The 13,750-nt window shown below is 34.5% G+C and overlaps 1 protein-coding gene across 7 annotated transcripts in view; it reads left to right on the top strand.

Annotated features, from left to right (window-relative positions):
• Window positions 1-13,750, top strand: part of LOC105492475 (protein tyrosine phosphatase non-receptor type 4) — a 238,258-nt gene that overhangs the window by 120,322 nt on the left and 104,186 nt on the right. For 5 of the 7 annotated variants that reach the window (XM_071072609.1, XM_011759654.3, XM_011759657.3 and 2 more), the window contains exons 4-5: window positions 10,027-10,069; window positions 10,143-10,242. In XM_071072609.1, coding sequence (XP_070928710.1) covers window positions 10,027-10,069; window positions 10,143-10,242 — 143 coding nt within the window. The remainder of the gene's footprint in view (window positions 1-10,026; window positions 10,070-10,142; window positions 10,243-13,750) is intronic. The other 2 variants (XM_071072610.1, XM_011759658.3) reach the window with 1 other exon arrangement.

Genomic DNA, 13,750 nt, shown 5'->3' with positions numbered 1-13,750 from the left:
ATCTTTTCATATGTTTCTACTGTAATATCTTAATTCAAGCTCTTATTTACCTATTGTGTAATCCTCTTTGGTAGCCTGCTAACTGGTATTTTTTGCTTCTTGTCTCTTTTAACTTTGTTGTATTTTGAGAGGGAATGGCAGAGAAACCTGGGGTACACCGAAGTGTTTAAGAAAGAAGCAGGAGCATATGCCAAGATCAAGAGTGAAGAAACAGGAATGCTGAATTTGAAGAACTGGAAAAAAGTTTTAGTATTAAACTTTTATTTAATAAAAGGAGAAGGGGTAAAAGATGAGGTTTGAGCAGTACATGATATCATAAAATGCCTTTTAATCCATGATAAAATCAAACATGAATTTTTTTATATGACTAAACATAAGACTTGTATTTTACACATATCCCTTTGGTTATAGTGTAGCCAGTAACTAATAGACAGTTGGGAGATTGTTGGAATAAAGAAATTACTAAGAAAGTAGTGGTTGGCTGTGGGGAATGAAGAAAAGAAGGTAAGTTAGGAGATAGTCAACAGGACTGGCTGATTTGATTCAGATAGAATGAGTTCATGAGGAAAAGGGGTAAATCAAGGTTACTACTTCAAATTCTGTTTTTGGCAGCTTGGTAAATAGAAAAAACATGCAAATAGTATTGTTGGTTTTCTTTTTCATTTCAAAATGTTTATTTCTAGCAGATAGAAATACAGTTAAGTTTGTGTATTGATTTTGTATTCTATACTCTTCCTGAGCTCACTTAATTCTAGTAGCTTTTTGTAAATTCTATAGAATTTTCTACATAGATTATCATGTAGATATATGGTAAATTACATTGATTTTCAATTTTTAAACCAACTTTGTGTTTCTGGGATAAACCCCAAGATGACTGACTGATTGTATATTAACCTTGTATTTTGAGACCTTGCTAATACACATTACTGTTAGTAGTTTCTTTCATTGATTCCTTAGGATTTTCTGTGTAAATAATCATGTCTTTTGCAAACAGGGACAGTTTTACTTCCTCCTTACCAGTCTTTATCCTTTCTGTTTTTCTCATTTTTTGATTTGTTATTGCACTGGCCGAAGCCACCAGGGCAAAGATGAATAGAAGTGATAGGAGCAGACTACCTTTTCTTGTTCCCGATCTTAGAGGAAAATACTGAAAACACTGTTTCCCCATCAAGTACACTGTTGAGTTTTTTCCCTAAATCAATGTAACTGAGGCATAAATTACAGAGAATAAGATTCAGCAACCATTCATAATGAAAACTCAACAGAACTTGGAAAAGAAAGGAAAGTTTTTACTGTACAAAGGACGTTTAATATTTAAAGATGCATCCAGAAAATGCAAAGTAAAACCACAATGAAGCAGTATTTCCACTAGAAGTAGTATATCCACTAGTAGTATATCCAGTGAAGTAGTATATCCACTAGAATAGTTAAAATTAAAAATTATTTCAATACCAAGTGTTGACAAGGATGTGGAATAACTGATAAAATTGCTTGTGGTAATTTAAAATGATACAACCACTTTTTGAAAAATAGTTGGAAGTTTTCTTGTAAAATTAAACATAGGTTTAATATATACCACTGAGAAATCCCACTTTTAGCTATTTATCCAAGAGAAATGAAAACATGTCACATAAAGCCTTGTATACAAATGTTCATAGTAGTTTTATTCATAATAGCCCAAATGTGAATTAACTTTAATGTCCATCAATAAACAAAGGGATGAAAAATAACTGCTGTGTATCTATAGAGTAGAACACTATATGGTTCCGTTTATATTAACTTACAGAACAAGCTAAACTGATACATAGTGACCAAAAGCAGATCAGTGGTTGCCTAGGGTTTGGTGGACTGATTGCAAAGAAGCAGAGGAAACACTTCAGGATAGAAATTATCTTGATTGTGGATGGTGATGATTACCTGGCTGTATACATCTGTCACAATTTAAACTGCATATTGCAAATGGGTACAGTTAACCTGGCTGGACCCAGAGTCTGTATTCTGTGTCCAATTTGGGAGGAGTATCTCTACTTAATTCTTAAAGGTTCCAACTCCTCCTCTTTCTTGCGACTCTGGAGTCTAACTATACATGCATAGTTCAGCTGTCAGCCAGAGCTAACCCTAACCCTAACCCTAACCCTAACCCTAACCCTAACCCTAACCAGAATGAACAGTGGTTCGTTGGTGTTCATAGCCAGAGTTTGGGGCTAATCCTCTTTCTGAGTTCTCCTTTTCAGAATTTCCTCCCAATTTTCTGTCTTTTTTTTTTTTTTTTTTTCCACTCCATTCCTAAACTCTGTCCTCTGACACCTCAGGTCAGTAAGGATGTCCTCTGCCTGTGCAGGATTTGAACTTACTCTTAGGCAAAGATTGTTAATATGTATGTCAGCCCTTGCAGTTTTTCTGTTTTTTCGAGAGTAGATTTTCCTCCTCTTTTTGCCTACTTTTGGTTGCTTTCCAATGTCAAATAGTACATACAGAGAATAAAAATGAATGCCATCAACAGACAAGAAATTTTCAAGATTTTTTAAAAGATTGAATGTTGACATTCAGTGTTGATAGGATTGGTGGAAGAGTCAAACCAGAGGAAAACTTACCAACAAGGTGTTGAAGAGGAGAGATTTCTGGGTAATGTAGTATGGGTATCAAAGTGATTAACTGAGAAACTAATTGAGGCCACTTGGCCTCGTCTTTTCCCCTTTTCTAATTGAACAGAGGGCAACAGATATCCCTGTGGAATAAAGCTGTGTGTTAGGGTATGGTTGTTGGGGGAAGACTCATTTTTCTTTAGCAATATGATTATCCACCTCGAAAGCGCAGATGAATCATTTGGAAAACTATTATAGCTAGTAAGATTTAGAGCTCAACAAACAAATATCAGTACCTTTTTATATACCATTTAGGAGACATACTCCAACAAAATAGCAAATCACATTTTTTTAAAAACCCATCTTCATTAAACATCTAGGAATAAACCTTAGCAGGAGTGTCAAGAGCCATATGAAGAAAATATAGAACTTTGCAGGAAGATATAATAGAAATTATGAATAAATGGAGATATACCATGCTCATGATGAGGAATGCTCAGTATTGTAAAGGATCTCAGCACTATTTCAGTTTCATTGGTAGAACCAGTGGTATTGCTGGTTAGAATCTGAATGGGATTTTTGGGGAGAAGATTTGACAATAGGATCCTCAACTTCCTCTGGAAGAGAATCTGGATAAACTTAGCCAGATATATAAAATATAATCAACTTGTCCTAACAGATATAAAAATGTATTATGATGACATAGTACTTAAAATAGTATGTTCTTAGTATGGATATAAGCCAGTGGGGTAGAAGAAACAGCCCAAGTATCAATTTTTGTCTGTATGAAAACATAGTTTATTATAATGACGGTATTCAAGACAGGTATTAGAACAATTGGTTAAAGATGGGAAAATATGTATTTAGATTCCTAATAGATACTATATATAAAAATAAATTCCAATGTAAATTTAAATGTAAAACAATAGTATAAAAATGTTGGGTAAGAGTTGGAAACATTTTAAATAACATTTGTTTATTATGATCATCCTAGGCAATAATAGTTCATGCATTTGTAAAGGAAATGTTGATAGATTTCACTGCATAACATTTAGAATACACACTGAGGACAAAATACCAACTCGAGGGAAATACTTGCAACTTATGTAACATAATATTAAAATCTAGAAGAGCTTCTACAAATAATGAATAAAAGTCAGATAACCCAATAGAAAAATGGGAAGATAGCATGAACAGAAAAAGAGTAACTATTAATGATAAACGTGACAAGATATTCAGCTTCACTAGTTAATCAGAGAGATGCAAATTACAATGATAACACTCTTTGCATACTAGATTAGCAAAAATACAGATTCACACTACCTGTTCTGGCAAAGGCTCAGGGGAAATGTGCATTCTCAAGATACTTGGTGAGAGTATAAAGTGAAAAAGTGTTTTTGGAAGGCAGATGGCAGCATATATCAAAATTAAAAATTTATTGTATGGAAGAATTTCTCTTGCAACACTATTTTTAATAGGAAATAGTAATGGAAAAACCTGAAACCCTCATAAGAGAATAGTTGAATAAAGTATGTGACATCTGCTGGGCATGGTGATGCATGCCTGTAGTCCCAGCTACTGGGGAGGCTGAGGCAGGAGAACCACTTGAGCCCAGGAGTTCTGGACTTTAATGCACTATGCTGATTGGGTGTCTGCACTAAGTTCAGCATATATGTATAATTATTAAATGCTTATATGCAGGTGTACCACAGCATTGTAAGGTATACTTACTGGTAGTGAACAGAGGCTACCTCTTTGGATGGGAGAGTAGAATTGGAAGAGCCATAATAAAGGACTTTTATGTGTTTTTTTGCTGTGTGTGTGTGAGAGAGAGAGAAAAAAAAAAAAAAACTTGAATGTTTTATATTGATACTGTTTTTTAAATAAAAAATTTATTATAGAAAACAAAAGGGTAAACGATCATTCATCTAAACTTGGCTATGCTTCCAAATCCCTTGGGAAACATAAAAAAATTGCTGACACCCTATGCCTAGAGATTCATGGTTAGTTGGTCTATTCACCTAAATATCTGAAGAAAGTCCCTATGCGAGTCTGATACTCATTGACCATCATTCATAGTCACCCATTTGGTTAAGTCACCTGGTTTTTATAATAAAATAATAAAAGACTTGAGAGGTAAAAGGGGAGCTGTAGTGGGAACGTATTCACACGAGGATTTATCGAGCCCCACTAGTTCTCCAGCATTGTTTTTGTTTTAATTTTATTTGTTAAATTTTGTTTTATTTTTATTTAGCCATTGTTTTTGTTATAATTTTATTTTATTTAGCATAGTGAAAGGTAAAGTTGGGATCAAATCCAAGTTTTCCACATCTTTTCTTTCTACTGTTTTACTAAGCCCTATGTTTTTTGCTGGATCTAGTGACTCTCCAGAATTACTTTATTTGGGAGATGTTCTTCCTCCCAAGTTTCTAACTTGATTTCTAGTGAGAAATAGGATTGATTTATAAGAGAAACAAAAGATTAATATCACAATGTATACAGCTGCCATTAAGATGAGTAATGGCAGGTATTACTGCTAAAGATTTCTAAAAATGGATAGAAAATGGAATATTTTCAGATGAAATATGCAATACTTGATCTTTGCTATCTTGGGCATAAATACATTCTGTGCCTGAAATATCTCACCTTTACTTTAACTCACATCCTTCATTCCCCTCACATCCTTTACCTACCCCTCTCCCTTCACTTTTTTTAAGACTTAGAGTAAAGGTCACTTTTCCTCTCAAGCCTTTCCTGACTACCACTACTCCCCAGGTATAATTTATCTCTTTCTTTTTTATCTGTAGCAGTGGTGATACTTGATTGAGCTGATATGTTTCTTACCAGTTTTTGAGGATAGGGACCATGTTTTGATCTTATATCACCCCAGTACCTGGCACAGTGCCTTATAGAAAGTAGGCTTCAAATAATGAATGAGTTAAGGGAAAAAAATACACATCTAAAACTTGATACTGTGGAAAAGAATGTAAGCTAGAATTTAATCTCCAAAGTGATACTGAAACAGATGAAATAAATATATGGCTGTAATTTGTCCAAATTATATTTTCTTTAAGACCAAGGCTGTTTACAATAGCAACCCTGAACAGTTTGGAGTTAAATTACTTGTTTGATTGATTGAAACATGGTCTTGCTCTGTCACCCAGACTGGAGTGCAGTGTGCAATGGTGCGACCATGGCTCACAGCAGCCTCAACCTCTCAGGCTGAACCTCAACCTCCTAGCTTCCCACCTCAGCCTCCCGAGTAACCAGGACTACAGGCATGTACCACCACACGTGGCTAATTATTATTATTTTTTTTTTTTGTAGAGATAGAGTCTTACCAGGTATCTTTCCCCTAATTTGCAGAAAGATACAGATGTACAAATAGAAGAAGCTCACTGAACTCCAAGTACAGTGAAAGTGGTCGAAAGACAGACTTTTGAAAGCAGCAAGAGAAAGAGAAAAGTGGCTTGTTACATACAAGTGCACCTCAATAAAATAATCAGTGGATTTCTTAGTAGAAACCTTGCAGATCTCAAATGTAGAAATTTTATTACGACGTTTTGGCAGATACAAAAATTAACTTTGTCATATGAAGCAGTATATGGAGTAAACAAGAGATTCTTCCCAGGGAAAAGAATGGGAAATTGGCTTTGAAAAGATTAGAAACCATGAGCCATCAGGTAACCGATTAGCAATGTCTAAACGCTTTGAAAGGTTTGAAAAGATTAGAAACAGAGCTGCATCCTTAAATAGACACTCCTCCATGAATGGAGTTGATGATGTAGTGCCATCTCTTATTAGCTATCAGTATTAACTAGATAGTTATAGTTTCTAATAAAATATTACATTTAAAATTCATACATATTTCATTGCAGACAGTTCACCTTTTCTCAGATGTAGCACAGTAATCCAGTTAGTACAGCAGTTCTTGGCACAGAAAATGCTGTCTATAACTATAGGTGGTGATATAATCCCAATGCCCATTTATGTAAGAACAAAATTAAGGGTTTATAACATGTGTTTTCAAGATGTATTAAAACAGTTACTGTAAGCAGTTCCGCTCCCAGATACATATTGAAGAGATTTGAAAATGTATGCCCACACAAAAATTTATACACAGATGTTCGTAGCAACATTATTCATAATAGCTAAAATATGGGAACAATCCAACTGTCAATCAAGTGATGACTAGATAAACCAAATGTGGTATATCTACACAATGAAATATTCAGCAATGAAAAGGAAGGGCATACCACAGCACACTCATTGGGATGGCTATAATTTTTTAAAGGTAGTATTGATGAGGATGTGAAGAAATGGCAGACTTTATACATTGATATTGGAGATGTAAAAAGCCACTGTGGAAACAAGTTTGGCAGTTTCTCAAAAAGTTAAATATACAGTTATCCTGTGACCCAACAATACTGCTCCTAGGCATATACCCAAGAGAATTGAAAACACATGTTCACACAAAAATGTGTACACAAATGTTCATAGCAGTATTACTCATAATAGTCAAAAAGTAGACACAACCCAGTATCAGCCACACAAAGGAATGAATTATTGTTACATGCTACAATGTAGATGAACCTTGAAAACATTATACTATGTGAAAGCAGACAAACACAAAAGTCAGCCTGTTGTATGATTCCATTCTTATGAAATGTTCAAAACATAAATTCGTAGAGACAGAATGTAGGTTAGTGATTGTTAAGGGCAGGAGGGAAGGGCATATTGAGACTGACTGCTAATAGGTACAAGATTTCCTTTGAGGGTGGTGGAAATATTCTGGAATTAAATAGTGACGATGGTTGCATACCATAGGGAATATACTAAAGTATAATGACACATACCTGTTAAAATGGTAAATTTTGTGGTGCATGAAATATATCTCACTAAAAATACTGCATAAAAATAATGCTGTCTTGTCATATGTCATATTTTATAATTTTATAGTTTGATAAATTTTGCAAAGTTATCCTCCATTGAGATGGTACAATTTATACTTTCAGAAGCTATGTACGAGAGTGCCTGTTCTTCTCACGTGTATGTCATCATACGTTTCAGTCTTTGCCCAATGTTACTGTCGAAAACTAATAACCCAATGTAGATTACTTTTGTATTTCTCTAATTATGATCAAGATTGACTGTCTTGTCATATACTTAAATGCCATTTGTATTTCCTTGATTGTGAACTTCCATTCTTATTCATTGCCTGTTTTTCTATTAGTGTCAGTTTTTTTCTTATTGATATGTAGAACTTCTTTATATATTATGTTTTTTCCTAGTTTGTTTCGCAACTTAATGATGGATTTTTACAACAAATGCTATTTTTACTGTTCAGTAGTGCTTGTTATAGCACTGTTCCACCTTCCTGGTTTAAACCAAGAACCTAAGCCCTATCTCATTGATATCATTGTTGAGAGCTATTAAATTTCTCAGTGCTTGTCTTTGTACTTCTAAGCTATGTCAGCTTAACGCATCTGTGTATATAAATGTGTTTGTATTTCTTTTACCAGAATATTTTGAAGGCAAACTGAATGAGGAAGACAGGTTTTCAATAGATTAATTGATCTGAAACTTTGATTGTAGACAGTCATTAAAATGGATATAATTTATGACTTTTCCTAGAAGATATTAAGAACAAAAATCATTAGATTAATAGATAGATGGATGGGAAGGTGGATAAATGGGTAGATAGATTGAGGAAAGTGTATTAAACAGGGCTGAAAATCCTACCCCTGGCTATTGAGTCATTCAGCAGGTTTAGTCCTTCAGTAAATTATTTATTTACTTATTTACTTTACTTACTTTCTTGCTTATTTTGAGACGGGATTACTGGTGTGTGCCACTGCTTCTGACAGTATTTTTAATTCATATTATGTCAAGCCCTGTGCTAGGTGCTGACTGTACAGTATTGACTGAAACAGCTTTTATCCCTGGTTTCATTATAATCTAATGAGGGAGTCAGGAAAAAAAAAAGGTGAAACAGATTTAATTGAGGCAATGTAATGAAGGAATATAATGTTCCTTACTTGTTCATAGAAAATAAATGGGAGCTGTATGACATACTTTTGGTAGGGTGGTCAGTGAAGGCCTTTTTGAGGTGGCAGGCTTTAAGCTGAGACTTACAGATAGTGAAGAGTACGGTAGGAAATCTAGAGGGCATTCTGTGAAAGGGAAGCTTGAAATTGAGGGCCTTATGATGACATCTTTCAGAAACAGAAAGGAGGCCATTATGGCTGGAATTTAGTAAGTTGAGGTGGAAGAGGTAAGAAGAGACCATACAAGCCATAGTTTTTGGATCTACTACTGAGAAATTATCAAGAAGTGTTAAGCAAATGAGTGACATATTCAAATTTATGTTTTAAGACTACTCTTGCTTCTTTATGGAGCATGAAGAGGGACATGGTGATAAGAACATCAACTGGGAGAGCAATTAAGTGGCGATAGGCAGAGCTTAGACTAGAGAGATAAGGATGATAGACTGATAAGTTCTAGATACAGTTTGAAGATAGACTTGGATTTAATGTGTTGGATGTTATGGACAATGGAGAGGAAATCATTATTAATTACTCCCAGCCATTTATTTATTATTAAAAATCTATGTGTTCTGCCTGGATTTAATTATGGGTGGTAGAAGTTTGGTTTATAAATAATGATACATAAACTTACTTGGAAAATTCTACCATATCTAGTACCTCATTTTGGGTTCTTTGATTTTTTTTTTTAACCGAAACATGTTAGCAGTTGAAATTTTTCTGAATTCAGCCCTAATTGTCCAGAAATAGAGCTAAACTGGCCTTCAGAAGTATTGAAACTGCTTAAAATTTCTCACACATAAAAATCATCCTCAAAACTAAACATTATATCTTTAAAAATTGGTGGGTTTTTTTTAAAGGGGAGGTATTTTATTTTTAAAGGAATGAGGTAAATGTTATAAAATTTCTCCTCAGTGGATTTTCAAGTTCTGTAGTAGAATTTTGCCTGAATGGGTATAAAGCCCAAGATTTTGTGTGTGGGGTGTGTGTGTGTGTGTGTGTGTGTGTGTGTGTGTGTGTGTGTGAAGGGTGAAGAGAATTTTGAAAACTTGCCAGATTATTAAGAAATATAGTTAGATTAATATGAATCACTTCAGGTTGCTGCAATTATTAACCAGCTTTACTTTTGAAATAGAGGTTATTGCACATTGTACAGTGTGATGGAAAAGTCAAATCAAAATCTTAATATTAACACAAATGAATTCACTAATTTCTAGCATAATTTTATTACATTTGATATGAAAAATATTGTCTGTAATGCAATGATATTTTTCCTACCTGGGCCTTTTCTGAAATGCAGCTTTAAGCATTAATCTCCAAATGGAACAGATTTGTAAGAATCAATATAGTAGTTCCCAAAGGAAAAAAGAAATCAATTTTTTTAATTTATTTTTCAGAGGTGGCTGGATCCAAACAAACCAATAAGGAAGCAGCTAAAGAGTGAGCATACATATTTAACATTTTGCAAGTTTACTTTATAAAGATAAAGGATTAATATAGTCTGATTAATTAGAACTACTTTTATTAATTCTAGGAGGATCTCCTTACAATTTGAACTTTAGAGTCAAATTTTTTGTAAGTGACCCCAACAAGTTACAAGAAGAATATACAAGGTGGGTTTATGGAGCATATTTTTTTTGAAAATATTGTCAAAACTCTAATATAAAATTTTGAAATTAATTAGGCAAAAGGAAATTACTATGGTGTAATTCTGAGCTTTCCAGTCAGTACACAGAATAAGTTATGGCTATTCCAAGATAATGTTTTCCTCCTTTTTTGGATGGCTAGGAGAGTGTAAGGGGATTTAGAACCTCAGGGTGGCCCAGTCCAGCCCCAAGCAGCCTCCTGAGCCATATAAATATTAAAAATTTCTACTTGTGAACACTGCTTAAGTGTGGCTATAATTAATTGAGGTCATCAAATGTTGCTGAAATTGTATCCAAAGGATGCTGTGTGGTGAGAAATGTATGGTTTTTTTTCCCATGTGAAAGCATATTCTAGTATCTTTTTTTATTGGGGAGAACATAGAATTTATAAAATATATAACCATTATTTGCAAGTCAGTAGGTACCTTTTGTCCCTTATGTGTTTTTAATCTTTGATTCCAAAAAAGTATAATGGAGTTTATAAAGGATGTTGCAGAGAGTGCACTAGCATTTTGAGGCCTTTACATGCCCACTTGACTCTCCATTTTAAGTCTCAGCTTATGTTACTATCTAATTTTGTGGTCATTTCAACTTGACAGAGTATATACGTGAATTATCTAGATGAACATTTTGATAATGTTCTTGAATGTAAGGTGAAATATTGAAGGTAGAAATGGAGAAATACCAACAGTGTGGTTACTGTCAGTATTAACCTGAATGACAACCTTGTGTGTTGCCTGAAAGACAGAATTAGTAATTAGTAATGATTTTTTTAAAAAGACAGTTAAAAATTAGCATGTTATACTCTCTGTAAAATTCTCAGATATAAGAATATAGGCCAGTGACTACATTCAGAATTACTATATAAGATAGGTGTCAAATTTAAAAATCCATACTTAAAATTACCTATAGATAGGATGTTAAATTTTAATGTATTGGTTATCATTTAGGATACTGTCTTGGAGTGGAGAAACAAAAGGATAAATTAAAGATACTTAATTAGCTGCAGCTGCCAGTTCTAAGGTGTTTGCAGAGTTTTCAATAGTAAACCAAGTGAGAAAAATTAGATTGAAATTCTAGAGATTTCTTTTCAGTGTGTTTTGGGGTGAGTGTGCAGGTGTTCCTTTTTTTAACAATGGGAGTATTCAGTAATGTTGTCTCTGGATTATGTAATCCTAATGCTTGCAGCTAATAGTAGAATCCAAGCTAATTCCTCTTGAAAAACAAAGTTGTGTTATATGTATACATCCTGGCTTAATATTATAACCCTTAAAATATTATGAGTTATAACCATGTTCATAATGTGCTTCACTTGAAAAACTGTCTTTGAATTTCTGAGTGGAAGTAGAATGTGTTGATTCTTGTATAGCCTGCATTGAAAACATAATAAGGAAATAAATGTGTCTCTCTAATAAGTTGAAATAACTTCCTGAAGCAGAAAAAAGTAAAATCAAGTTTGATGGTAGTCAAGGAATTAACTTGTTCTCAGACCCTTTTGTAATGGAATGTTATGGAATCTTATAACTGGTATTATTTGGTAAAATGGGGTAAATGTCTAGTTTTTTTTTAATTTTACTACCATAGTGTGTATCAGTGATTTTTCTACTCTGATTAGAAATTAGAATCATGTGGGGGAGCTTTAAACCATAATGATGTCTTGGTCACATCCCTAGATAATTCTGATTGAACAGGTCTTAGATGGGACCTGGGCGTAGGTATGTAGAAGTTCCCCCAAATGATTCTAATATGTAGCCAAGGCTACATATTAGCCAAAGCTTTAATGCTTGAGTAGTCTTAATGTGATAGTTATGATTAGTAACAGTGTACCTTCTGCCACAGCTGCTAAGTTTTCAGAACTAGTTTAGACCCCAGGAAACAGGAAATCTGCTATACCTCCTTACCTTGAGATTTCAAGAATGTAAATATACATTCCCAATATGCAGATGAATCTGCTTAGTAATTCTTTTTCAGTTTTTAGCTGTATGAAAGTTGATTCTGTTTGGTAGTGAGCCAAGAGAAGAAAATAAACTCTATGTAGTACTAAATTAATTTTTAAAATATCCTTTTAATTAGTGAATTAGTTTAGTTTAATTAGTAAAAAATATTCCTTTAATTTTGAAATAGTGGGCGGGGAGGGGGGCGGGGAAATAATGGAGTCAAACAGGTTCCACAAGGTTAAACACTATTTAGTTTTAGCAGGTGCTAGCATCATTAGAATTGAATTTTTCCAATTCCTAAGATACATATGCTAGGCAAATTGATACTACTTTCTTTTTACAAATGTAGAAACTAAGGCTCAGCCACATTTTAACTAATTTGCCCAAGATCACAAGCTAGTTTTGCCTAGGACTTGAATTCTGGTTTCTGCTTTTAACAGTTTTAAGTTCTTGCCTCTTGGTTAAATGAGTATATAAGTAAAATTTGGCAAGTATAGGCATTATTTATGTCAGATTTACAATATTACGGCAAGGATATACATGACCTTTAAATCCTGACTATAAGATTGTTTCTCACCAGGAAACTTTAACTTTGAATTATTTTTATTTTTATTTTTGGGACTGAGTCTCGCTCTGTCGCCCAGGCTGGAGTGCAATGGCGCGATCTTGGCTCACTGCAAGCTCCGCCTCCCGGGTTCACGCCATTCTCCTACCTCAGCTTCCCGAGTGGCTAGGACTACAGGTCCCCTTACCACGCCCAGCGAATTTTTTTTTTTTTGAAACGGAGGCTCGCTCTGTTGCCCAGGCTGGAGTGCAGTGGCGTGATCTCAGCTCACTGCAAGCTCCGCCTCCCGGGCTCACGCCATTCTCCTGCCTCAGCCTCCCGAGTAGCTGGGACTACAGGCGCCCGCCACCACACCTGGCTACTTTTTTTTGTATTTTTAGTAGAGACGGGGTTTCACTGTGTTAGCCAGGATGGTCTCGATCTCCTAACCTCGTGATCCACCCGCCTCGGCCTCCTAAAGTGCTGGGATAACAGGCGTGAGCCACCGCGCCCGGCCCTTTTGTTTTTTTTGTTTTGTTTTGTTTTTGTTTTTTTTCTAGTAGAGACGGGGTTTCACCGTGTTAGCTGAGATGGTCTGGATCTCCTGACCTTGTGATCCGCCCACCTTGGCCTCTGAAATAACTTTGAATTATTAAACCAAAACAGGCCTGATAGAAATATACTGTCTTGGATTGAGTAAATAGATTATATTTATAATATTATGCACTAAGCCTCACAAGAAATTATATATGAAGCCAGGATATTTGTATTCTTTTTTTTTTTTTTTTTAATAATGAGTATTTGATTCTCTGAAAACCTCTTTGGTAATTTGAATATTGTCATGGAGCTCTTCAATGACTTTAATCAGCCAAACTAGAATTTCTAATGACTTTTGACTCTTTGAATATGTATTTTTTTTTAGTGAAATAAAAATCTTAAAATTTCCTGGTTAAACATTTAAAACCACAAAGTTTGGTCGTCTGCCACCCCTATA

The sequence above is a fragment of the Macaca nemestrina genome, chromosome 11 (assembly GCF_043159975.1).
Source record: "Macaca nemestrina isolate mMacNem1 chromosome 11, mMacNem.hap1, whole genome shotgun sequence".
Classification (NCBI taxonomy): Eukaryota; Metazoa; Chordata; class Mammalia; order Primates; family Cercopithecidae; genus Macaca; species Macaca nemestrina.
Note: the sequence above shows the minus strand (reverse complement) of the source record. Positions and strands in the feature narration are given on the sequence as shown.